This window comes from Pyxicephalus adspersus, chromosome 3 (genome assembly GCF_032062135.1).
Source record: "Pyxicephalus adspersus chromosome 3, UCB_Pads_2.0, whole genome shotgun sequence".
Lineage (NCBI taxonomy): Eukaryota > Metazoa > Chordata > Amphibia > Anura > Pyxicephalidae > Pyxicephalus > Pyxicephalus adspersus.
In genome coordinates this window covers 136,177,386-136,205,318 of record NC_092860.1, presented here as the reverse complement: position 1 = coordinate 136,205,318, position 27,933 = coordinate 136,177,386, and the positions used below count along the sequence as shown (strand labels likewise).

At 36.3% G+C, this 27,933-nt stretch overlaps 1 protein-coding gene across 1 annotated transcript in view; it reads right to left on the bottom strand.

The window, feature by feature from the left end:
• The window catches only part of STK32B (serine/threonine kinase 32B), a 133,245-nt gene that overhangs the window by 66,207 nt on the left and 39,105 nt on the right, over window positions 1-27,933 (bottom strand). The window contains exons 4-5 of the mRNA XM_072406453.1: window positions 15,155-15,328; window positions 2,233-2,270 (exon numbers count right to left, since the gene is read on the bottom strand). Of these exons, the coding sequence (XP_072262554.1) occupies window positions 2,233-2,270; window positions 15,155-15,328 (212 nt within the window). The remainder of the gene's footprint in view (window positions 1-2,232; window positions 2,271-15,154; window positions 15,329-27,933) is intronic.

Below are 27,933 nucleotides of genomic sequence, written 5' to 3'. Positions count from 1 at the left end.
GTGATGTTGGTTTTTAATGCACATAAAATATTTTAGGACACTATTTGTTTCAGAATCTTTTTTTTCTTCATTTCCCTTCTCTAAAAAACTGGTGCGTCTTATGGTCCAGTGCGTCTTATGGTCCGAAAAATACGGTAAGTGGGTTTTTTTTTTTTTTTTAAGGTAAAGCTACCCTGAGTTACACTCGGGATTACCGCTAGGAGGGTTAAAGCTTCCCCAGGCCGGAGAGGATACACTTTCATCAGTGAAGCTGGGCGATCCAGAAAACATATAATGGATCAGGTCCAGGATTGAAAAATTTGTTAACAAATAGCAAATGACTTTTAGGAAATACATTCCAGGCTTTGCTGGATCACCCAGCTTCACTGATGAAAGGGTATCTTCTCCAGCCTTGGAGAGCTTTAATTAATCAGGCCCAATGTCTGAGTATACGTTGACTATTGTGATGCCATGCAATAGTTAGTTTGTGTCTGGAAGCCACAACATCTGTACATTTATATTATTGGTTTGTGCTGCTGTTCAAAGTAAATAGACAGAGAATGCACAGATATAACAATATAATAAAAAAGAAGGGACATATAATGGTTTGGCAAAATGTCACAACAACTATCAGTAGAAGAATAAGAGCCTTACTTATATGAGTTAACAATCGGGAACTAATAACTAAAACTAAGGGAAATTGATGAGGTGACAGTTTGTGTTCTGTCAGATGACGGAGGAGGAAGCAATGATAGATTAGTGACTGAAGAGAATAATTTAGATTGGATTGAATTGTCTGCAGAAGTTAGTTTTAAAGGTGCGGTTTAAGAATTCAAGGGATTGTAGAGTGAAAATGTGAAGGGGAATTTTAAAGGAGGGGAGATTGTCATATAAAGCTATCAAATAATCCAATATTGTAACTAAGTATATAAGGTTGTAAAGAAAAAGGAGTGTGTGTATGTGTAGACATTAGGTTGGTTTTAATTTTGGATATATTAAAAAAGTTGAGGAAATGCATAGAGAAATAGGAACAAACTGTAAAGGATTTCAGATTTTTTTTGGAAAAATTGTTTTAAAATGCATCTATGCTTTGTCCAAGAAGGACTAAGCAATAGGTTTAGTTTAGTCCCACTCTACAAAAAGAGACCTGTAAAAGCTACAGTCATTGGCATCAAAACTTACACTGCGCTATGGACCCCCATTGTGACATAGTTGATTTGCCCAATGTAGCATGGGGTATGTAAATGCTTCCCCTTACCCAGAAGTAAAAGGCATGTCATTTACTGTCTGCACTGAATATCATGGCAGGAGATCAATTAAAGGGTAAGTTCAAACTGCTGAGGAGGCTACAATAAAGCAAGCCTCTTACGTTGTCTTGAACAGGGTGTCAAAATGTTTTATTACCAAACAATGTCAAAATCTACAGAGCAGAAGTTATTGGGAGGTAATTGTTTGATAGATTCAAGAAATAAGGACAGATGAAGAACAGGAATTGAAAATTTGCCTTAACATTTTGGAAACAGGATATCCTTATTTTAGTATTGTTTAAGACACGGCATTGGGGCAAAATTCAACCAAACAATGGTCAGATTTGGCTTTGAGAAAAGGTCTTTTGCCAGTGTACAATGACTGTCCAAGAATTATTTTGTAGTTCTGTATTTTTTTTCCAGCCTCATAATGCTTTTTATATTTTAGGCAGTCAGAAGAGAAGGCTTCACCATTATCTCCAGTGCAGAAAACAAAAGATATGCCTTTTTGGAGATGCAATATTATAATATAGGCATAGGTCCCAAGAAAATAACTTTCAGCTGTATCATGAAGGAAGTATGAGTATGGAGAAGGTGTGATAGTACGAATATAAGAAATCTGGTGCAAAGAAATAAACTTAATTGCTACCAAACATTGTCAGCCTTACATTTGAAGAATAGGAGCATGAAGCCTAAACTCAACACAAAACACCAGGTAGGTTTATGGATTTATTATTAAATTGGTCATAGACTCCTATTTATGCACCTGTGACTCCTGAAGGCAATTTGGACTACAAGCTCCACCCGCCAAGCAGTAACTGGTATGCGTGTGATATGTAGGTGTCCATAGACAATAAAAGGTATTCAGACATTAGAAGCTGAGAATGGATCTGATGAGTGAATGGCAATATAACGAAAAGATAAAATACTTAGGAGAATCTTGAGGAATATTAGGGCATTTGTATTAAATATAATAAGTGTATTACAGGAAATGTATTCTACTTACCATGTTCATCCAACAAGATATTATCTGGTTTAATATCCCTGTAAAAAAAAAAAAAAGAACATGGGTATTAAGTGTATTATAATTGACTGTAAAAGCACATTTATTGTGGAGCTTTGCCTTCGCTCCCTCTGCAAATGGTATGGCAGCCATAGACACATGGCTCTTACCGATCCTAAAAGAAGACTGCTTTTCCAGCTTGGTATCTGGTGGCATGCTCTAAATATTTGGTGATAGTCAAATGTAAGTAATAGAGGTTATGAAGCCATGTGAATATATAACAGTCAACTATTTATAGGCTTTGGATAATATACTGGAAGATTCATCTTCCCTTCAAATTTTGATAGTCGTGATATTAGTGACATGACAATAGACTTTGTAAAGCGCTGTGTAATATGTCAGCGTTATATAAATATTGCCTTATAATAATATTTCCTCAATACGGGAAACAAAGGGAAATTTTAGGAATCGAGATGCTCCTTTGATCGTTTTTCCAAAGGGTAGTTCCATTCACTTTGCTGTGTTCTCCTCTGACTTCCCAAAGGATTAATGAGCCAAGGAGCCAAGGAATGGCAAAAGCTCAGCAGTTTTTACTATTTCCAACTCTATTCAAATAAAAAAACAAGTTATGGTTTGGATACACTATAAAATGCAAGTCAGCCTTTCCTACTGTGGTGAGCAACATAAATTGTTTCTTGAAAGCTGCTTATATGCATCCATGTGGATTTTGATTATTAGTAGAAAGGGTAAGAAAAAAAGTAGGAAAATAATGTGTGTGCACCCCCCTAACCACAACTTACCCATGTTACACCTCACAAAACTCATTTTTTTGCAGGTATAACCCCACCATAGTTTTTCAGCTTCACCTGTTGTTTCCTGATGCCAAACTCAAAGTAAAACAGCCCCTTTGATAACCTATTTTAACCTCTTTATTCATAAAAAGCAGTAATATTACCAATCCATATACAACCTAATTAGACCTGAAGAAAGTGAGAACACTAGAGATCTGTGGGAAGGAACCCCATTGTGTTTGTTTGACATTAATATCACTTAATACATAAAATAATGTTCCTTTAATATGTGTGGGGAACTGATTATTTGACTTCCCACAGTTAGAAAATAGTAATGTCTAATACATCTCAATTTGAACAATATACAATTTAACTAGCACATACAACTGATGTGGGAGTGCAGTATTGTCAAGCTGAGAGTCTACATAAGGCAATTAAATAAATGTTCATAGTCTTTCCAGATCAGAATAACCCCAGTGGTAAATTCATTCACAGTAACACACCCCCTGTTTGCTGAATGTGTGCAGATTATAACAGAACAAATTGCCCTAAATTTAAGGAGACCTCAAAAAAGTTTGCAGATTTTTTTCAGCATTTCAGTTTTACAGGATTTGGGTTTTGTATGGTGTAACACCAAGACAGGGCAACAGTTTTAACAGTTCCCAAATTAAATAAATGACTAAAGATCGCCATACCAATAGACATCATTTGAATAGACATGTATACGTTGATATACATAGATATAAAAAAAGCATTGTCGGATTTAGGCAAAGTGAAAATTTATAAATGTGGAAAGGGCAGGTGAACATTCCAGGTTACATATCTACAATGTTAGGTTGATAAAAAATTGTGTTAAAAGAGTTCTAGTGATGTGGGAGCCATTCACTACCCATGTGTCTTTATCTATTGGCCTCTGGATGAGAAAGGCACTTTAAAAAAAGGATAAATGGTTGGAGATCAGCAGCAGGGGGGCTTTCAAGTTAGGTAACTAGGAGCATTGGGTTACATGGCAGGATGGCATTGAACTCCTTGGGCTTGGCCTGGCTGGTGTCCAGACTGGGGAGGTTCCGAGCAGTCAGCTAGTCTCAGGAAATTTGGGTTGAGATTTAGTGACGTCAGTACTGTTCTACTCACTGATTTACTTGTTGGGGATTCTACCATTAGGACGAAAAGCTTGCCTCTACCAAAATGGCAACCTCCACACAAAGACATGGTGCAGATAAATATATAGGTTAAGCCTGTAATAGGGGAAAGATCAGCACTTGCAAGGCCATGGAAAATTCGGAAGAGTAGTCCCTCTGCCAACTTTTTTGTTAGCATAGCTTCCAGAGATGAGTTTTTGTTTAACTGCACATTAAATTTTATTTATAGAATTGATATCTTTACTTCTTTTAAAAAGGTTCATTTTAAAAGTGGCAATAAAGGCAGAGGAAAAGGAATTCATTTATTCATGCAAATGAAGATGGTTTTAAATCTGTATCACTTGATAATTTGCGTATTACTACAGAGATCACGTACTCTTAGAGACAAGAGGCTCTCAGTTCTAATGAAAACCATGAAATTGTCCTGTGCTTGGAGATCATTTTTATCAGTACAAATGACTTGTAATTACACTAGTAGGAAAGATAACTTCAATGCCAATAAAAGGAAACAGTTTTAAGGTGTCCAGATGCTTTTTGCTGGAGTGAGAACAGGTGAGTGCAATTAAATTGTGATCAGGCAAGTAAAGTTATTTAATTGCAGAAGAGAAACCGACTGTCCCTTGTGCTATAAAGTACCTGTCTGATTGCAATTTTTAAATGTCGGAGTTTTATTCCGCTGTAATGAGTGATTTGGAATTTGTAATGTTGTAATTGTATAGGTATCCTTTTTTATGTAAAAGTAAATTTATACTTCTTATCACAGGGGGTTTCTTGTTGATAGTTCCTTGCCGTGTCTGGTGGGGAAACAGAAAAAAAGGCTTTCCAGACTCAAATAATGAGATAAGATAATGATGATTCATAGGAAATATTGCATTTTATGAATAAAATATTACTTTGGAGTTAAGATGCAAAACACTAAGTTTTGCAGCCTTATTATTATTCAGTTACCTTGACACTAGCAATGTTTTAGTTTGTCATTGGACATTGGACCTAAGAACTAGGAACACAAATACTTGCTCATTCCTAGTTCTCTGCTTCAAGGTTAATTAATTATCTGACACCAATGGTCATTTTTCATTTGGAATGAAAAAATTGTTTTGCTATTACATCACAGGGATATTTAATGTTTTTTCATAAAAGATCTGATATTCTTACAAATACCTCTCTTTACAATCTTTTACATTTAGTATCTTTTGATTTAATGAAATTATTATCTAATCTTCCTGTTGCATAGGTTCAGGCCCTTTCTGATATGAACTGACAACTATCCCCCAATTGTATGTTTGTTATGTGCAACCTGGTGCTTGCCACATGGTGCTATTATGAAAGATATCGCATGGACATGGGCAACATTTATCACTTCCAGGAAGCTGGTAAGGAGCAATGACGTATAGCTGGAAATAGGCCCAGTGCATGTAGAAGAAAAGGAGATCATAAATATTGGAATGCAAAAATAAAAAGATGAAAAAGTGCCTGCCCTACCCAACTGAGTAGTGTCCATTTAGTGTATACATTTGTGTTAATGCAGAATCAAAGCTAATTCAGACTGTAAAGGCCCGGTGTCCTAAAGTCTTTGCCTATATAGTGTACTGTAGTGGTAGTAGGCTATGTAGAGTGACATCTGTACGAACTGTTCAAAAAGGATAATTCCCTTTAGATTTGTAGGGTTTTTCTCCTATTTAACATCTCTCATAACTTCTTCCAATACACGACCTAGGGCTGCCCCAACTCTCTGGAATGCTCGTCCTTGTTCCTATTCCGCTTGCTTCTACTTTCTGCACATTTAAAGAACCATAAAATCCATCTTTTCAAACTTGCCTACCTATCTCTTAAACCCTCATTTGTACCATTCGTCTCCCCCTTCCTTTTGTGTGCTACTTCCCCCTCCTCTTAGTCTGTAAGCTCTTTTGGGCAGGACCCATTGGTGATTGGAAAGAAGCTACATTTCTGCACTCTTCCGAGATGACCACCTCCATACAGAGAGACACAATGTAGCACAAGGCAATGTAAGCCACCACTGGAAAAAAGTGTTTACAGGCCAATAGAACCATTTTTGATAGAAGATTACTATCTGCCAGCATTTTTGTATTAGGCAAGCTTTACTTCTGTTTTGGGTTACTAGAAGAGGAAGGGTGGACTTTTCAGCTGTAAGAAAAAGTCCTCAGAAAGAAGTGGCAAAATGTCCCACCAGCTGGATCCAAGTGGTCAATATAAATACAAATAAAATGTATTATTCTGTTTTTAAAATTTACATGATTAGAAAAGATAGAACAAAATGCATATTTAGCCTTAGATCTATTAAATATTTTTAAAACATTACATACCCCCTCTACATAAAAAGTTAGAAACGATTAAACTTAGCTTAAAGCCCAACATAATTTTCCAATTTTGATAGAGCTTATTGCTCTCTGTATTACTACTGGGGATATTTCTTTTCCCAATGGGGTATACAGACTAAAAACCAGAAATTTTAACTCTATCCAAAACAAGAAAAAAATAAATCGGCTTTAATTATTAATGTACCAAATAATCACATTTATATGTGACCTCTTTTTTTCTTTTCAATTTACTTGAAGTTCTTCATTAATGTTTATATACTGTACTGGACACACAGCTGGAATTTTGCCTTGACTTGTTTCTTTAAATTTTTCTCAACTATGTATGGTATCATCTAAAAGATAATTTATTTAAAATTGTACATTTTAATTTAAGTGCTCTGCAATGTGTGAAAATGTTAATAAAGGCTTCAAGAGATTAACTGTTCTGTTGCTCTTTGAAAGATTTCCTTAGATCAATAAAAAGAAAAAAAAAGATATAATCTGGGATTTCCTTTTAACAAATGGGGTCAAAATGTTCCATTAAATAATCACATAAAAAACAGATTTAATTTTTCATTTGCAAGAAGAGATTAAGGTTTATTTTAAGTATAATATTGCTACAAATTTCTCAAAGTAATTTAGGGTTTAATGATGCAACATGTTGCTCCCAGTACTGCAGACCAAGGGCAGTTAACGAGATTTTACAAATAGGCTTTAAATGGGTTTTCTCCTCTGAATAATAATTTCACCTGAATCAAGATTACAAAACTTTAATGAAATAAGGCCTCTGTATACCCCACACTACTTTTTTTTAAATTAGTCAATTAAATATTAGATACTGTACAAGCAACAAAAAGACATATGAACGCACAACAATGACATTTGGTTAAAAAAAACTTTTTGCAGTACTAGATAACGTTTTTTATCCTTGCCCTTTTTTACTGTTAAATCAGCCCTTGTACAGATGACTTGCTGACAATTATGGTGTACAGGTAGTCTCAGGTTAAGGACATTCGCCATACGGACGCTTTTCTAGATACGAACGAGGCTTCCGTGCTCACTGCTGTGCTGGACAGAGTCTGGATGGCGGGGAGGTAGACGGTTTGCGTGACTTGCAGAAGAAGTCTTTTGATAAACGCAGCCAAGGTTGTGGGTGATCTTAAGGGGGTGAGCTCTTTCTGCAGCCTCTTGTAATTCTTTAATGACCAAGGCAAACTCTGCAGTTGTTTCTTTTTGCATATCAAAGCACAGCTTGCTCCAGAAGTTAATGAATGTCTAGGCTCCATAAAGTTTTTTTTTTGCTTTGTTTGTGATAACTCACAGTGAGGATTTTATACAGTAACTGACACAGTACAGTAAGCTGCCTAAAAATATGTTGAGATAAACATCTGTCCTAATTACATTTATTAAAATAATGTACCTGTCCGACTGGAATTCAACTTAAGAACAAACCTACATTCTCTATCTCGTATTTAACCCGGGGACTACCAATAATCAGGATTTCAAATACTCATCTAAATAATGGCATTGTGTGAGTAATGTGGTGTGTGATTCTATGTCAATGGAGACTTCCATTTCATGGTTTATTTTCATTTATTTTTATGAAACAGATGGAAGTGGGAAACAGGGACAGAGTTCAATGGAGTTCAGAGCCAAGAAAAACCCTGTAAATTAGGTGTTCAATTGCCTTACTACTCTCAAAGGATATGCAGTAGATGGCAAGGCTAGAAAATAGGAAGCATTGTTCCTCTTGCTTGATTAAATCTCCAATAGAGAAAAGAAATAGTACAAAACATTTCATGTAGAATCAAAGCGTAAGTGTAAATCATTTTCAAACGGAGTTGCCACAGATGTAGTGATTTTTCCATGTCACCAGATGAATGTAGACCAAGATACAGAGGCTAAGCAGGAACCAGATGTTTACCAAACCACCCAGCAAAGAATGATGGGCTTTGCCATGTGTAACTCTAAGGTTGCGGACATAGGCTACAGTCAAACTGGTAACAGTTGACAGAAAAAGAAGTAGTAATATCAGCAACCAAACTTGAGGTCCAGCTGGTGGAAACTTAGGTCATGCAGATAAAAGATTTCAAGGAAAACTACAAAATTGGCGGGCATGTTCGTGGTCCAAACGGTAGAAGACCAGGTCATGCAGATAACAGGGATCATTGAGAAACAGATTAAAGCCATACACAAAAATCAAGCCAAAGTAATGGAAAAAAGGAACCTGGATGTCTTTACTCAAAGGATATGCAGTAGAGGGTACTCTACTGCAAACACCCAACTACATAACCTTTGGACATTCTCTAGGGATTTAGAAAACTGTCACACATATGAAAAGGAAGTAAGCAGGAAGCCCTGGTGTGAAAGAGCAGACTGATCCTGCAGAAACAGGTCGGTCTTACAGAGAACTGAGACCATTGTCATTCGACCAGCTGAGGAAAGTGATGCAGGTGGATCTTGGTTTTGTACACAGCAAACAAAGACAACGGCGACAAGGGCTTTGCTACATTTTATTAGCCAACCATGGCATCATTTTCATTAGGTGGCATAAATTCAACAGTACAAATATATTCCTTTTTGTGTAACATTTTAATGTGCAATGAGTAATGAATGACTGTGAAGACATACTCCACAGGAGACCTCATACCAGCACAAATACTTATAAAAAGAAGCTAAGATAAGAACCCTGGGATTTTCTGGTTACCCAGCTGGAGTATTTTTATCTTTATTTTAAAAAGAATCATTTTTCATAATAATCTTATTCTCCTACAAAGGCAATCTGCAGACTGTACTAAATTCCTAACAACGTTCTTCCTGTGAATAACTGGACAATGTCTATACATCTTTCTGCAGAAAATGAGAGGCCCCATTCAAGTGGTGTCAAGGTTATTTATTTCACTGCTCAGCTTCCTAAAGTAATAGTATTAGCTCTTTTTGCTGCTGAATACTGGAAATGTCTTAAAACTGTCTTAGGTATTTTATGAAACTTAGGAAGATCTAAATGGTTGTTTCCAGAGAAGTGTAGAATTACTTACATTTAGTGCCTTTATTAATAGATACTGCAAATGATACTGAAGGCCAGTTCTACTTTTCTAGCAAACTGGTATAAGGCCAAGGCAACATGTATATGTAGAACAATGGCCTTTTTAGACTCTGCTTTGAGTATGAGTAAAAAATGAATAAAGTGAAGCATATTGGCATATTGGATGGATAGGTGGTTTAGAATATTTTAGTTTAGGTCGGTGAACTTTTTAATTTTTTTTTTTTTTTGTGTATGTGATCAGTATTTGCCTACTGTCACCTAAATGCTTTTGTCTGTGGAAAACAAGAAATATCACGTGATGGGGTAATGAAGGGCCAAAAAAGCTTCTGTAACCATCAAAAGCCTTATAAAGAAAATTTTACCAAAACAAATTTGTTTGTCTGAATAAATACAAAGTTGTCTAGTTTTTGGAGGACTGAATACAATTTACCAATTTAGAATATACAATTTAGAGTCCCTGAAAGACAAACAAGATCAACATGCCCAGAAGAGCCAACAATCTAAGAGAAGAGGGGAGTAGCACACAATAGGAGGGGATATGGTTTAGTGAGTGAGTAGTGAGGGTTTAAGAAACAGAAGAAAATGGGTAGGTTAGTTTGAATGTGCAGAAAGTAGGAACAAGTCGAATAGGTCAAGGAGGGGAGTGCCACAGAGTGGGGGCAGCTCTAGAAAAGTCTTGAAGCACTGCATATAATGAGGTTATGAGCGAGGATATTTTCTAGTGGGTCATTGCAGGAGCGAAGAGAGCGGTTAAAGGTGGATCAGAAAGGTAGGTGGGACATTACCTGTGGAGGGATTTGAAGAGAACTACAAAGAGATACAGCAGAAGAGGAGTTGAGAGTCGCGTTAGTGGAGTACCAGGGAGGAGGAGGTTACAGAAGTTCAGACGAGAATGATAAGAGCGTGTACAAGAAGTTTGGTGGTTTCTGGGGACAGGTAGGGGTGTGTTCTGGAGATGTTTGCAGATGCAGTTTTGGATGCATCTTAAAAAATTGTATTCTTACTTTTTGCACACAGTCTTATTAGGCATGGAGTGCTTTAGTTGGTTTTGTGGCAGAAGTTGGTAACAGAGCCAAGTTGATGTTTGGGCAAGGAACTGGGGATGAAAGTGAAGGGCAGTGAAAACAGGACCTGATAGTGAAAGTATTTGGGAGATAAAGCTAGTTGTGAGTACCTGATGTTAAATAGCAATTGATGTAAGCTAGTGATAGAAAAGAGTGGTGGTTCATAGTAATGTTGGAGCAATTGGGATAAGATTCACATTTTGATCCAATTTTGAGAGATTTAAGATTGCTAGGCATGGTGTTCTGCTTTGTATCCAAACATCACCAATGTTCACTGATTGTATTAGGCTCTAAGCTATACACTATACCTTTCATTGACCTCATCGGTCATTATCCTGCCAGCTAGATTGGCTGATAGTTGTCATACTGTCATAAACTTACTATACCTCTCAATGACAAGCTGGTTGATTGAAAATGAAAGGCATATTTTATTTTCAAAGAGCTTACAAACAACCCATATGTAGGACGGATGAAACATTTGGGTGAATTCAAGCTTTACATCAGTCACAACTATCACAGCTATATGGTGGTTGTATATACAGGATATATAGTTCAGGACCATAGCACTATTAACCATGCAGCAAATACGGACTATGAATATGGTAAGAAAATTTGTCCCTATTTACCTATATAAGTAACTTATATACATTCAAAAACAGTTAACAAGCCATGACCTCACATTCACACATACACACCTAAAAAAATGTAAAGACTCCATGTGTCCTATAAAGTTCCATTTGAAATGGTAACTTTTGCTCAATTTTAACCTAGTTTTGCTCTAGGTGAAAACCTTTAATTATATTCTCCATGTATGTATTGTGTACAGTTTGATTTGCAGTACAGGACTGGCCAGGCATTGTTCAGTGTTTAAATTACACAACTATATCTGAAACAATCTTACAGCAACTGAAAACCACTTCCCTGTATTTAGCCCTTATCTTTCTGCCTATGATTGTTTTTCCAGCTCTCCGAGCACTTCAAGCCGGTCAGAATAACCTTGCAGTGCTACTGGTAAATGTATTTTTTTTTTAGCACAAGTGGAAAAAAAATCACATAACTTCCAACAAGATGGTAATAAGAAACCTCAAGGTTAAATCCGTCAAGTTTTGAAATAAAACAGTGAAATTGGAAATTCAGAAGCACATGTGTACTCTAGCCATCAAGGATTCTTCGTTGTGTTCATCTTGCTTCACATCATATGTACAACCAGTAGGCTGTAGTTCTCCAAGTGAGGATTTTCTCTGCTCTAATAGAGAAAAACAATGGGGAATCAGGCAAAAATCTTTAATCAGTAAAATTTTCCATGGATTAAGAACAGGAGGGTTCCATCTGCAATGATTTTTCTGATTGCTAGCTAGTACTATACAGTCTTTCATTACTATTATAGAGATGTCATTTGCTCAGGTAATGTACTATAATTTGTGTACTGTGCTAGTATGTTAGATTGAGCCATATATTGGACCTATCAATAACAAACATAACAATAGCGTAGTTTTTATCAAATAAGATGATTTTTTTTATGTTAAAAAAACAGCCTTTGAGGTCCAGTCAAGTGACTATACCTATACCAGCATGGGTTGTCTAAGATAATGATGTCACCTGTCTGCTGCACACAGAAAGCAGTATTTCCCCAATCTCCCATATCCTCCCCAGCAATCGCTTTGATCTTCACCTATTGTATAAGACAACATGTGTACATACAGCTAAATTTACTTATTGGATAGCCCGAATCCACATGGACCATTGATACCATATATAAGAGAGAAAAATATTACTGAATTAGGATTTTGTCTTTGCTAATTGGCAAACTTTGCACACATCCAGTTTTGTGTCTTTATATACATTGTCTGCATTGTTTGGTTTCTCTTGTGCACATTCACTCTTTGCAGTAAGGGGAGATTACTTTTGCTTAAGCACAACTATATATATATATATATATATATATATATTTTTTATATATATATATATATATATATATATATATATATAAAAATATACTACATACAGCTTTGTAAATACTAAATCTAACTGGCACCTGCAGAAGATATTACAGTACACATGCAATACAATAAAAACGGTAACACAGATGAAGGGAGGTATCAGTTCTAAAAACAAATTTTTAGCACCAGCTTGGCAAGCAGTTCTAAATTTGGAAAATGCACTAAAGGTCAAATGATGCTTTGGACTGGGGTAATATATTTTGTGTTTAGGTGTATATATGTGTTGCATTCATTATAAATGGCACTTTAACATCTCAAGACAATAGAGTTCTAATGCACATGGTAATGCACCACCATATTCTGTGCTGTGCCTCTTCTAGCTTTTTATGTCTAATCTTATATGTGGAAACCCATTTAAAATAAACAGTTGTAATGCCACACAAAAATGGAAAAATTTACTTTTTAGGGCCTTTACAGTAGTGGAGGTGACATAGATGGGGACTTGAGCGTGTGAAAGAAACACCGAGGACCAATCCTCTTTTGGTTAAGACATTTCCATGAAATCCAATGGAAAAAGAATGAAGGATAAATGGGCTTTGCAAAAACCCAAGTGGAAATATTTATCTTTCTTTGTTGATTTTTTTTTGCATTCTTCTGCTCTCTTGTAATTAACTTTTGGATTTTGTACCTCTTTATAGGTATGTCTTCTACAAATGCTTTCTAAAATTGTGTTTCCAAGGGCCTAGTATCTGCCATTGTCAGTGAACACTTAAAATAGCGGTACTTGAATATACTTTTACAGTTTCTTATAAAGATAATTAAAGGTTACAGTCATCAAACTCTTTTTTTTCCCGCAGTATCAGGGTTGATGGCTAATCATAGCTACACTTCTGAACACCGGGGGGGGGGGGGGGGGGGGGGGGGGACAGGGAATGGGTGATTTTTTTCATGGGGATTTTTTTTTCAATGCTTTTAAATGCAAAGGTAAGCTAAGCTGCATAACTGCAAAACCAACATAACTTATCCTACATGACTGCCTATTATTAACATTGGGGTTTTCGTAAACCATATCCCTAAACCCCCTAAAAAAAGAGCCAAATATGGACTGGAATGTCTGGGAAATCCCATGACTTTATTAATTATTTCTTATAGGTTTTGTGTTTATTTACATTTTTCCTATACTTTCTGATTCTATGTACCCATGGAATCATCAGGGAATACGGTTATATTGGGTTGCTATGGAGCTAAACCAAAAGATTTTTATGTTTCCATCAAGTTTGTGATTGACCTGAATTTTAACAGCAACAGTTATCAAAATGGTTTAAATAATGCAACATTCCTACTTTAAATAAGTAAAACAACAATAAGGGGTAAGAAGCACTGCTAACCAGATATGTCCATAGATATTCCAATGAGACAGATAAAATAAAGCCACTATTGTTTTATCTGTTGGAATTATAATAATGTACTGATTGTGACTGCTGCTTTACTGAGCAAAGAACTCTTAAGATGGAGTACTATGAAGTGGCACCCTGTGAATTATAGGATGGGATTTGCCACCCCCTTGTCAGTAACAATTATAGTAATTGTCTAATAGGGAACACAATGTTTCCTCTTTGATAATAAAATTGGTCATAATTGACAGAAAGCAGAGGATTCATCACCATCCCTTCCTCTGTCATATTTCCAAAAGCAGCTGTCCCTGTACTAAAAGCAGCACAGTGACCACCACACCATAATGGATACCATGCACTACTGGCTCTGGGAACAGGTCGGTTGGCCTTGTCTGGTATCCCAGCACAGGTGATCTCCTGCCTTATTCTGGCATTACCTTTTAACCCCTACCAGATGCTAGTGCTATTTCTATGTTAGTGCCAATACAACACACAATGAAAATAACATTTTTTTGGTGCTACCTCAACACTTAACCTTATGAAATCCTTATCTGCACACCAGATTGAGTTTAAAAATTGCCACCCTTGTACTGCTGTGAATGTGCACTGAATTTTGTGTGTATGTGTGTGAATGTAGTCTGGATAATCGTGGGGCTTAATCCAGAAAGGTCACAATATGTTTTTATTGGGAATGAAAACTCAATGAAACAGTTCATTAGGCTCTAACCCAATTTACTTTCAGAGACTTTGTCAGCATAATCTACATCTACTTTGCCTATTATCAAATATTTAGATGACACAAACAGAACTATGATGTTTCATAACTATAAGATAAAAATAACTTACTTTTCTTTTATTCTTGTACAGAGTTCTGCTGTCATGAAAGTGACTAGAACCATTACACTGCGCACTTTACCTTCCAATCAAGAATCATTAGAACACACAATAATCACATACACACTATTATACATGTTACAAACCTTCTTGATCTACTTGATCTGTCTCTGAAGCCTTTAACCCAAAATGATGGGCTTCCCTTCCCAACAAAACTCAAGATTTATCACAACGGAAAACAAACACTTTCATACGCTGGAAGTTTGTGAACCCTCAAAACCGCATTGAAGAATATGCAAATTTTGGTAGACATATTTCATACACCATACCTACTACTGATCAATAAGTTTTTTCTAGAGATACCCTTTGAACAATATATGAAGACATTTATTTTACCTGTGAATGATGTGATGTTTTTGTAAATAATCCAGAGCCAATGAAAGTTCACAGATATAAAGTTTAACAGCCTCTTCACTAAAATGAACATTTTGCTGCAAGTGATAGCGTAGATCTCCCCCCAATAGTAGATCCACCACCATAAACATATCTTCTTCATCTTGGAAGGAGTACCTGAAAGATAGGATTGAAATGATTTGAAGCATTGTTTCTGCAGGGAGAAAAGGCAATAAACACAGCATAGGTATAAGAGCTATATTATTTAAAACTATATAACAATTACATGTCCTGGTCATGTCTGCTGTCATACTGGATGTTTGATAACTTTTATTTCACACAGGAAAAGGACAGGGAAGTGTTAACTGCATTCACTAAAGAAAATGCAAGGGTATGTGAGATGGCCTTTTAGAACATGGTATTATATATATATATATATATATATATAATATTAATATATTACTTGCATTTACTTTTTTCAAGATAAATCAAAATTAATTCATGTATTCCAGGGAACCCAAGGGACTGCTGTAGAAAGTGTTCGTCTTATTCAGGCACCATTTTTAAAAGTACAGCACATTACCTTATTAATTGGATGACATTAAGACTATCTACGGGTAGTAAATGACTTGGGTAGACACTTTTGAATGCCTGTTGTCAAGGAATAAGTCTATTGGCTTACTGGATATTTCAGCCAAATGCCTTTAATCACATTATTAGAAAGATTGTTTTGTATTATTATTGTTATTATTATTATTATTATTATTAACTTCCTGGACGTTTCACTGATGTCTAAATTTCTGTACCAAAAGCGGTACACTGTTTTTCATTAATTTTTTTTTTTTTAAATTGTAGACCTGTAACTTAAAGAAATATGTCCGAACAAGGGTCTAGTAGATATCATGAAAAAAAAAAAATTTAACTTTTTATAAAATTAAATAAAAAACACAAAAATCAGCTTAAACAAGAATACATAAATAAATCAAAAATACTGAAAATGCAATAATTTGGTAAACTGTATAGTAATATATTTTTCTAAAACACCTCCCTAGTGTGGTAAATTTTAAACATCACATACCTATGGACAAAACCACATAAATATATTTTGTATTATTTTGTAGTGGATTGGATACAGGACTTTGTATTGAATCCAATACAAAATATTTGAATTTCCCGCTACGACGTCCATCGACGGGCGCATGCACGGACATCATCAGGAATCGCCGAGGGACGTGTACGCTAACGCTGGGTGTTCTAATTCTTTCCAAACTTCCATACTTCCATGCAAAAAGTGTTACATTTTTTGCATGGAAATTTATTTTAGATTGTAGGCTATTCACCGAATTACTCAATAATTACTTATAATTCACCGAATTACCGCATAACTCACCGAAATATGTCCAAAATTTTACAAATTTATTAATAACATTTTTTTTATAAAACATAAAAAAAAAAATCTTTAAAAAAAAAAAACTTTAAAAAAAAAAATTGTGTGTAATGTAATTGTACAGTAGCTTAAATAATATATATATAATATATATAATACAATTATATATATATATATTATATAAAGATTTCTTTGTATTGGACAGCTTTTTTGAATTTATTTGAATTTCCCGCCCCGCCTCCTGCCGGCACGTCATCAGGGATTGCCGAGGGACACGTACACGCAACGCGAACAGAGAAGAGAAGAAGAAGCCGGCGGAGAAGACAGGCACCCGACGCTGGAGAGGGAGATCAAGGCTGGAGAACGACGCTGGAGAATGACTCTGGAACAACAGAACACGGGATGATCACAGCCGGACCAGGTAAGAGATGGCTTTTAACCACCTGAGAAAAGTTCAGGTTTAACACTTTCTGCAAGTGTTTTTACCCTAAACCAGGGGTCTGCAACCTGCGGCTCCGGAGCCGCATGCGGCTCTTCAGCCTCCTTGTTGTGGCTCCTCTCAGCTGCCGAGGGGAGATCTCTGATGGGGGATCCCCTTCCTCCTAAGACACTGCGGAGGAGGGGGATTCCCTATCCGATGTTCTAATGAAAAAAATCTACCAGTGAAATAAATCTACCACGGGGCGTGTACAAATGGGTGTGTACAATGACATCCCCCTCCTTTGAACCCCAATTACTCTGCAATGGGGAGATGTACAAAACCAAAAATGTAGGTGCAAGTGGGGGACACCTGTGACTAACACCCCCTAAAATGTATTTGTTAGGCTATCATCAGAACATAAAGAACTCTGCCCATCAAAAAAATCTACCGTTACACATTGCTGGAGGCACCTGAACCCCAATTTCTCTGGAACAGGAAGGGGGTACAGGTGAACAAAATTAGAGGTGCAAGTGTGGGACACCTGTGGCTAACACCTCCTAAAAACTTCACCCATCAAAAAACCCCTACCCTGTTACACATTGTTGGAGGCTTCTAGCACCTAAACCCCAATTTATCTGGAAACGGGGGTACAAGTAAAAAAAATTTGACGTGCAAGTACGGGACACCTGTGGCTAACACCTCCTAAAAATTCATAAAAACTCTGCCTATCAAAAAAATCTACCCTGTTACACATTGCTGGAAGCATCTAGCATCTGAACCCCAATTTCTCTGGAGTCAGATTAAAATATATATATATATATATATATATGTAGTCCCCGGGTTACATACGAGATAAGAACTGTAGGTTTGTTTTTAAGTTGAATTTGTATGTAAGTCAGAACAGGTCCATTATTTTAATAAATGCTATTAAGACAGATGTTTGTCTCAACATATTATTAGACAGCATGGTGTCAGTTACTGTATAAAATCCTGACTGTAAGCAAGCTGTGCTTTGGTATGCAAAAAGAAACAACTGCAACTATTTTTTTTACCATACTGCAGAGAAGCCCCGTTCGTATCTAGAAGTTGTCCGTATGTCGGATGTCCTTAACTCAGGGACTACCTGATGTATATAAATAAATAAATAAATATATATATATATATATATATATATATATATATATATATATATAAAAATATATATGGGTTAGCATTTAAGACAGCACATCTGTAATCATTTGCTTTCAAACAGGCTGGCTTTAAGTAAAAAATTAGAAAATTAGATGAACCCATTTAATAAATTTAGTTTGGCCATTTAAAGGATGTTATTCTGATGAGTCAATTGTTTTATTCATTTAGTGCCTACATGTATTTTATTTGGAAAAATATGTTTAATATACTTCAATGTGCATTGCAGGCAGAATTTATTGGTATTTAACCAGCTTTAGAGGCTTTTAAGTTTCTGTAGAACTACATGGGGAAAAATCAGTCCAGAAATTTTTATACAGAAGTTTGGGCCACTGTCTTTTGACAGTGGCCAAAACTTCTGTATAAAAATTCCAGCTTCTGCTATTGTGTTCTGTAAATCATCATTTTTCAAGTAAAATATAAGGAAACTAAAACTGGGAATACAAAATATTAATATGCACTAGTTCATGTTTCCCTGACATTTCTGCTGCATAAATATGTACAATTGTACATATTTATGCATCTATTGTTAACATTTATTTTAAAGCAATATGTGTCAAATGAAATTACAGACAACTGCTCACCTTTGTGTTAAAAAATCAAATTGCTTAGACTCTCTAAATACTCAGACTTTTCTGACCACTTTTTGAACTTAAATATGAATGCCTTAAAATCAGAATATTTATCTATATTGAGAATTTAATTCAGAAGCATTGAAATAGTGGTATTGGTATTAAAATTGGACAACAATCATTTTCAGAATGAAAAATCACCAATGTAGACATGATATTTCTCCCAATATAAGTTTTCTTTAAAAGCTCCAAAAAATTAATAGAAACTGATGTCTTGATTGTGACTATAATATAAAAAAAAGTGACAGCATTTAAATTATTAATAAAATGTGTAAAAATTTGTTCAAAAGGTTTAAATTTTCAATGAAGTTCTACATTCATAGTAATCTTTAAGTATGTGACACACAAAGATTAGCTTTCTTCTCTTCTCTCTATAACTGTATTTCCCTAAGCTTCTTACACGCTTTATGTCAAATGACATACATAAATGTACATTTCTTTTGAAAAATTAAAGATGATTATACTATAATATTTATTTATAGTCCCTTCTTTCCATTTTTCAATGCTGAGGTAAAGATTTAATTACATAAAAAGCTAAAAAGAATACAATCTAATGGGTCAGGCAGCAGAACCCTTGGGGTATTGGGAATTAAAGAAGAAAATGTGTTCACTAATGTAGAAGATCAGTTAAATGGAATGTCTCTCAGGCCAAAAAAATCCATGAAATATCAATAAAAATCCAAAAGGTCTCTTTTCCTCTGTCAGCTCTACACTTCCTGATCACAGCATTAGCTGGTTGTCACTAAGTTAAAACTATTGAAGCAGACCTAAATTCAAATTTGTACTTTACATAAAGGGTAGACAACCCTAAAATATTAAAAATATTTTTCTTTTTTTTTTAACGCAACATCCTTTATAAAAAAAGGGTGAAGCACCTCCCCCTTCTTTCGTCGCACTGATCAAGACTGAATGGGAGCGCAGAGCCTCCCGGGATATCTACGTCAAGCATCCTAGGAGACCCTTGGCTGCTCATTCTGCACATGCCTGATCTTGGGCATGCGCAGAAAGGGCCTTTTCCATCCCTGAAGAAATAGAGATGCCGATCTCCCGCATGCGCAGTGAGATCCGCACTCTTTTTTTCCCTTTTACAGAAGATTACATCACCCAATCTCATGCCTGCACAGTTCAAGATTGGGTGACGTAGCCAGAAAAAGGTGAAATGAAAAAAAAAATGAAAAGAAAATGAAAAATGAAAGAAAAAGTCCAAATGAAAATGAAAAATGAAAGAAAAAGGCCAAAGATGACAGCAGAAGTGCCTGGACGAAGGAGAATTTTGGTATGCCGCGGGACCTGATCGAGGACTTCTCCAGCATGATCAAGGGTCCTGTGGAATTAAAGGTAAGTGTGATTTTTTTCTATTTTTCAGTTTAGTTACGCTTTAAAGAAAAATGTAACAAAATATTCATCTTACCCCTTGGCTTTTGGTGGGTTTGCCTAGGCAAGGGTTGTATCATTGGCTTACTGTAAGATTCCAGGAAAACTGAAGATTCTAAATACCAACTTTCTCAATGCTGGAACATCTTTCCATGAAACTTGGGATTCTAAGCTTCCACAGGATCAGCAGTGTTTTAATATATATACATATAGTGTTTATAAGTATATATTTTATAAACTGCTCCTAGGGTAGACTTGCAGAAATGTAAAATGAATTTTAAAATATCATTGGACAAAGGTGAGCCAAAAGTAAATATTTCATAAAAATTCAAACTCCCTGTGTTTTATATTGCATATAACGTTGAATTTTTAACAAAGGAATCTTACATTATGTTCTTTTCTGCTGACTGCCTAAATCTCAGTGTAAGAACAATGACCGCTATTGTTCTCTTCTTTCCCTTCAAAGTATATTTTAATGATATACTATACCAAAGGCACAAGCATGCAGCATATTTAGAGATGTGATGATCATCATTATTACTATACATTTCAAAGCTATCAAATATTAACTGTGAAAGTATGGTTCATTAGGAAAACTCCACCTAAAACATTTTTTTTATTATGAAAGGTAGCACTAAATACTATTATATTCACAATAGCAGAAAAAATACAGTGTTTACCACATCTAGGTGCCTTATCTATAGTTATGCTGGCCAGGTAGGTTGAGCTTCTGTCATTGTGTTCAGCTATTTAAACAAGGCTATTTTTTTACCATACAGTACATATTGTTCTTAAAATAAACAGTTGATATGATATGTGCACAGAATTCCCAGAGCACTATGGGTTAGGCTACTTACACACGTTAGATTTTTGTCATGAAAGATCCTTTTCAATGAGAAAAGTCTGGAAGATGCATGGATGAGCACTGCACATAGATTGTGCTCGTTCTTCTTTTGTCGTTTGTGGATCTGCCAGGACAGATTCATCGGACGAGCGCTATACACATGTCAGATTCTCATCCGATAATAACCCTCAAGCGATATTCGAACGAGAATCATCTGACGTGTGTATGTAGCCTTGGGTGCTAAAACAGTACAGTAGGTGAAGGTGGCTGTGAAGCTCCATTTTCTTGAACAAAATCTTGGACTTGGCTGTCAGGCATGGGATTTGTCTCTACTGTGATGACTCATTGGGGGTTGGTTTAATATAGAGGTATTTGGTATTTAAATCCAAATAATGTGGAGTCAAAGTTTAAAAGAATTTAATTAAAAATTACTGGCTAAATGAAATAAACAAAATATCAAATATGTGCAAAATCTCCATACTCAACCTTTTAATTTTGGGGGGGGGTCCTTAAAATAGTTTTCAGGTCTTAGGAAAGCCCTTCCAATGTTTATGATATGTCCGATTTATGGTACATTAGCCTGGTGGTCAATGGCATGAATGCCTCTTACGTTGTTGGAAGAATACCATCATTACATAAAACCAAATAGATCATGGTGACAGTGGTAACTGATCTGAAAGGCTCAAATGGCTCATTGTACAATAACCCCTAGCAACCATGGTTGAGAAACACCACCCTATACATTTATTTATGGATTAGTGTGCTAATAATATGTATTGGAGTTACAAATTATATGTGTAACTTCTTTGAACACCTCTATTTTGCTATATGCCCAAAACAAGATTTATATTTGTTTATGTTTACGCAGATTAAAAAGTTCAATCTAGATGTAGCATTTTCTCTAAAACTGTTACTTTCATAGGAAATCTATTAATTCTTTAAGGGTAGTCATTATTCCTAAAATAAATCTGTAATTCCAGCTGTTCAGCAACAGTTCTACAAACAGCCTAATTATCTTTTGTTTTTGCCGTGTACCAAGTTGTTGTACACACGCAGCTTTGATAACATATTATTGGTTTATTTAGACATGGGCAATTAATATCAATTAGCAAAATGGCTCGGCTATATTTCATGGAGGAGACAAATGAACACAAGGAAAAAAAATATTTTACTGTTGTAATAGTATTTGGCCGTGTTTTAGTCTAATGCATTTTCCTGTTTATAATTGGTTTACACATTTCTTTAAATTATTTGTATATTATTTTTATCTAGAAATAATAATTTAGTGAAGGATGTACTACTAAAACTTTGCTTCTAAAGCAAGTTGGCTGTTCTAATAACTAAATCTAGTAAGTCTGACACTACTTTTATGCTTTCTGGGGGATTGTCTTAATCTAATATTAAAGACAATAACATTCTTCAAGTATAGGAGGAAGATGTCTACCTCTGATTTGATTAGATCTGATTTGTTGAGATAGCTACTGTATCTTTTCCACTGTATCTGCGTACTTTTTTTTAAATGAAAAAGGGGGACCAAGCACAAATAGGCAAGAGTAATGGATTTTGTACATGTTCGTACTTTACATTTTAGTAAATGCTGTGTAATATAGTGAAAAATGGATGGCTGGATTTAAGGTTTATTTCAAGGTGTTTTCCTATATTTCACCTGGGAAAGGAATTGAAGTCACTGATTAGGGTTGTAAGTGTGGCATTGCATATTTGCATCTCTTTTTTTAAGTTCAAGACCCACAGTGTCTTGGAAGGTATGGGTGGCCAAGCACTCCATCCCTCCTCCAGACCAGGAACTAGAGGTGAATAAGAAGCATCTAGCAGATGATATTAAAAGAGAATTTGTCTTTGAGACTAGTGGAGAGTTGAAACCTGAGGTCAGGTGGCACAGGCAGTAGGACTGGATATACCAGGGGTTGCCAAACTCCGTCCCTTAGGCAGGATATGGCCTAGCCAGTAGTTTGTTCCTGCCCCCTGGCCAATCCGGCCTAATGCCGTCTGGCAACCTGTGGCTGAGCCGGAACAAACTACTGGGGCTACCAGAGCTCCAGAGCTGGATGCGGCTTTTGAGCCTCCGTGTGGTGGCTCTCTATTTACCGCGGCCTTCGTTAACACTTCCACCGCCGGGTTAAATAGGGAACATTCTATCTCCTCCGTATGCATTGCAGAGGAGAGGGATTTCCTTTCAGGGGGCGTTCCCTCTCCTCTGTAATCATTGTGAAGGAGAGGGATTTCCTTTCAGGGGGTGTTCCTGGTGGGGGGCAGAGCCATTGGGGTGGGACTTGAGAGAGAGTTGGGCCTAGTGTGCTCCTGCCTAACCCTGAAATGGCCTAGTGGTCAAAAAAGTTTGCTGACCTAAGAAAGAAAGGAAAGATGTGTAAAGTGGGAGTGCTTAGAGAACCAGGGAGATCTTCCAAAGTTTGGGTCCACTAGACCAACAACTCTGTATGTGTGTGTGTCACAGAGAGTTGGGAGGCTATCACTTTTTCCTTTTCTTACGTAGAGCCCTTGATCCCTGAGGAGCTTTCCTTGTTTGAGGCCCACGCCGTCCTATATTCTGCCTTCACTGAGTGCCATCTTAATTTGTCTTTTTTCTTCTTCTGGCTACGTCACCCAATCTTGCACCGCAGAGCCTGCTGATCACATTGCACATGCGCACGATCAGCACTTTTTTCCTATTGCAGGCAAAAAGCCCTTTCTGCACATGTCCAAGCTTGGGCATGCACAGAAAGAGCAGTCAGAAGCCTCCTGGGGTATGTGACGTATGTGGCGTAGGTACCCCAGGAGGCTCTATGTTCTTGTTTAGTCGATACTGCCACAGCAGTAAATATAGAAGGGGAGGGGATTTTTAAAAAGAGGTGTTTTAAAGGAATAAATAAAGAAGATATATTTTACTTTATACAAAAGGGTTATCTATCTTTTTATCTAAAGTAACATTTTTGGTGAAAGGTCCGCTTTAGGTTGTTTTTCTGATGGACTGTGATGTCACTGATCTTCTGCAAGGGAACCAAGTAAAGATACCTGTATGTATGGATATTGTCAGTCACTGTTGATAAAAGCCGTTCCCATCTATGTTATGATAACCCATCCAAGACTGCCAATAGCAAACAACTTGCTGAAAGCAAGAGATGAACCCCCATAGTGCTGGGATGCAAAATTAAAATTAGCCAACGATAACAGCAGGAAAGCAGAGGGTCAGACCATACTCAAAAATGTTTAAACAGATTGGATAAATTACAATTAATGAAGCTAGATTCTTGTAAAAATTGTGCATAAACCCTGGATTAATAATTTACCAGCACTCAGAGCTAAAAGCTTTAAACAGCCTCAGAGGATCCTGGATTATTGTCTCACTGTTGGTAATAAGCTTGGTTACTGGCTGGCTTTTGGGAGATTTGATGAATCAGCTGCCAAAGTATAACTGCTTTGCTTTTACTTTGGTTGATGGTTCTGAGCTTTTTGTTTTTAATTATCTAGTTTACTAATTTTGATTTGGAAAAATCATCGGCTGCACAGGATACTGAATTTCAACTACTGTGATGAGCTAAATCACTGCACTACACTGGTAAATCACTTCCAGGATTAAAATATTTTTTAATATAGAAATTAATGTTTATGAAATAATTAAAGGACAGCTTTTACCTGTCTAATAGTTATATACTCAAGTAAAAGTCGTTCGGAGTCTAAGGCGAGGTACCTATTTTTGCCTTGAAAAACAGGAAAAATGAATTGACTCGATTATAAGCCGAGGGTGGGAAATGCTGCAGCTACTGGCAAGTTTCACTTCTACCAGTAAGGTTTACTTCTATATTTTTTTAAGTTAAGTTAATTAGATTGCCCCCCAAAAATGACCTTAGACTACATTAATGACATATGGCTATGGTAGGGACATTAGATTGTGAGCCCTTTTGAGGGACAGTTAGTGACATGACTATCGACTTTGTATAGGGCTGCGTAATATGACAGTGCTATATAAATACTGTGTAGTAATAATAATTTATCAGATGATTAATATATGATTAGTAACTATCAATCTAATCAATCAATTATGCATCATTAGTTGATATAACTTACTTTTAAACCTATTTTACTTCTTTTTTCCTTTACTTCTTTTTTCTGTTACTGCTTTTGCATCTAGTCCTGTGTCCCACGTGTAAGCACCCAGGAACACGTGAGACATGGGACTCCAATCAGCAAGGGACTCTCTTGAGTCCCGTGCTGATGACTCCACCTCACCAGGAACTCTTCTGAATGGAAATCCCTCTCTTTCGCAATGCATACCCCAGCAACAGCAGTGTTAACGGTAAATGGGAAAGGGAGCCACAACAAGGAAGCTCAAGAGCCACGGATTGCCGACCCCTGCTGGCCGGGATTTGGCCGGATCAGCAGGAGCAGGAATCGTGGGCAGAGGGTGCTTTTCTGGTGGAGTCCATGCACCTGACTGGAGTATAAGCCGGGGCTGACTTTTTCAGGACATTTTGGGTGCTGAAAAGTCGGCTTATACTCGAGTATATACGGTAATCTACTAAATGGCAAATGAGACCTTTGTGTTTTGGTTCCTCTGTGGTACAGCGATGTGATGCAATAAACTACAGAACAGAGGGTGAAGCAAGACAGGTAAATCATACACTATAATCAGAGAAAGACATTGATTTATTTGGAGATAATGCTGCATTAGAAATAAATGTACATTTATGCCCTTTCTCACTAATTTGCACCACTAAATACTTGAATCCCTACTGCCAATTGAAGTTCTGAAATTTGACAACTGAATAACAGAAGATTGGACTTGATGTTTAACCCTAAACTTGATTTGTGCATAACTTTAGACCAGGTCAGTTCAGTTTTAGGTATGCAAACACAGGCATCAATTGGGACACCATCAAGCAAAATTATGATATTTTATTGACATTAAAGTGTATGTAAAATTAATACTTTTCATTAGAAAAATGTATATTATTATTGTAAAAAAATATTAATAGAAATCCCTGTTGGTTTCTTATTGTTGTCTGTTAACTCACCGAATATATAAAGGATATTCATACCCTCTGGCCCTGATTTATTAAAGCTCCTCAGGGCTGGAGAGGATACACTTTCATCAGTGAACATGGGTGATCCTGGAACAAATCTGGCCCGGGACTGGCAAATAGCAAACAACTTTAGGGAAATTCATTCCAGGTTTGCTGGATCACCCAGCTTCACTGATGCAAGTGTACCTTCTCAAGCCTTGAAGAGCTTTTATAAATCAGGCCCTCTATGTCAGGTTTTGGGTGGGGTGTCAAATTGAGCAATTGGCTAGAACACCCATCTTTTCCAGGGCCCAAATTGACAAAATGGCATGGAACTGGAAAGATATGCATATTTGCCATGGGTCCCATTTCTTCAAAAACACATTCCTGTTCTCTATGTCCTGGTGATCATCATCAATGAAATAAAGACAGAAAGAAAAGAAATTCATTAACTTTAAGTTTGAATTGGGTTTTAATTATACTCTACTCTCTCCAAAATGAAAAACATTTTTAGATTTCAGCATAGGTCAATCATTGCACCAGCTGAGCACTAACACATTAATGAGACCTAACTCTTCTATTGTCTTCTGCTGCATAAGCGAATGTCACATACATTGTTCAATGGAGAACTGATCCTATATGGATGAATCAACCAATGTGCGGATCATATAGAAAAAAATAATTCAACAAAGTGATCTATCAGTACTTTAAGAGAAAATCTGTAAACTTCAAACCTTCTGTTAACAAACTACAAATAAATACATTTTAAGCAGGAAATGTATCATAATATGAGGGCAGCACATGCTTTCCTTAATTATACAACATAGCTAAATTTAACATGATTTATTTCCACCTGAACTATCTGTAGAAATGGCAGAAAAGAGCAGATGTAACCTCTGCATTCCAATCTGCTGGATGTGCTCCCCGTGGACATGCATGACTGTAAACCCAGGTGGCCAAATTGGTTTTTGTTTGGCTGATTTACTGTAAATAAAACATTAGTGAATTGGAAGACTGCATAGGTAATAGAATAGAAAAATACATCATTTATCAGACATGGAGAAAAAAATTTGTTTGGTTTTGCTTCAAAATAAAAATGCACATAGGAATGAATCCAACACAGGCAAAGCCATTTATTTTTCCAAACATACATTATGTACAATAATTGGACAGTAATACCTATGTGTCCTGTAACCTCATCTTTGTGCATCTTTTTTTCTCCCTATTCATATTCTTCATAATAGTGGAGCAGACCATACAGCTATGGCCCTTTGTATAGTGATGCCGTGTTTAAAAATGGAAGGTACCACCAAAGACAAATCTGCAGTCCACTAACACATCACGGTCTCTAGCAGAAATGGTTTTAAGCACATTTCAGAGGCACACCCAACCAATTCTTCATTTAATAAGTGATCAGTATTCCAGCTATAGACCATGGTATGCTTGTGGATTTAAATGCGATAGTTATGTTCACCCCTAATTTTTCCAGGACATGACTCCACATGAACAGCAGCTTCTTCACTATCCATCCTCTACCCATAATACTGTTTTACCATCTTTACTGACAAATATCCAACAACAGTTTCCACTTTCTACCATGAAGATTAAAATATTAACACCTACTGTAGCTTTCTTATACCTAAATAATAAAATGATATAATTACAACAGGTGATTCTGTAAAAAAAAATTATACCACCCATGCTGTTTTTGTACTCAGAACCCACCTAGAAACATTAAATTGTGTTTGCTGTGTGCCTTGTAATACTAGGTGGGTATGTGCCTGACACTCAGAACTCAAAAAAAAGCTTTGATCAGTTGTGAAATGGTATCAATGTTAAACAGAACAAGTCAAGCTGAATGTAACTAATTACCACTACCTATTCCATGATAAATGAGAACCTTCACAGAAATATTTGA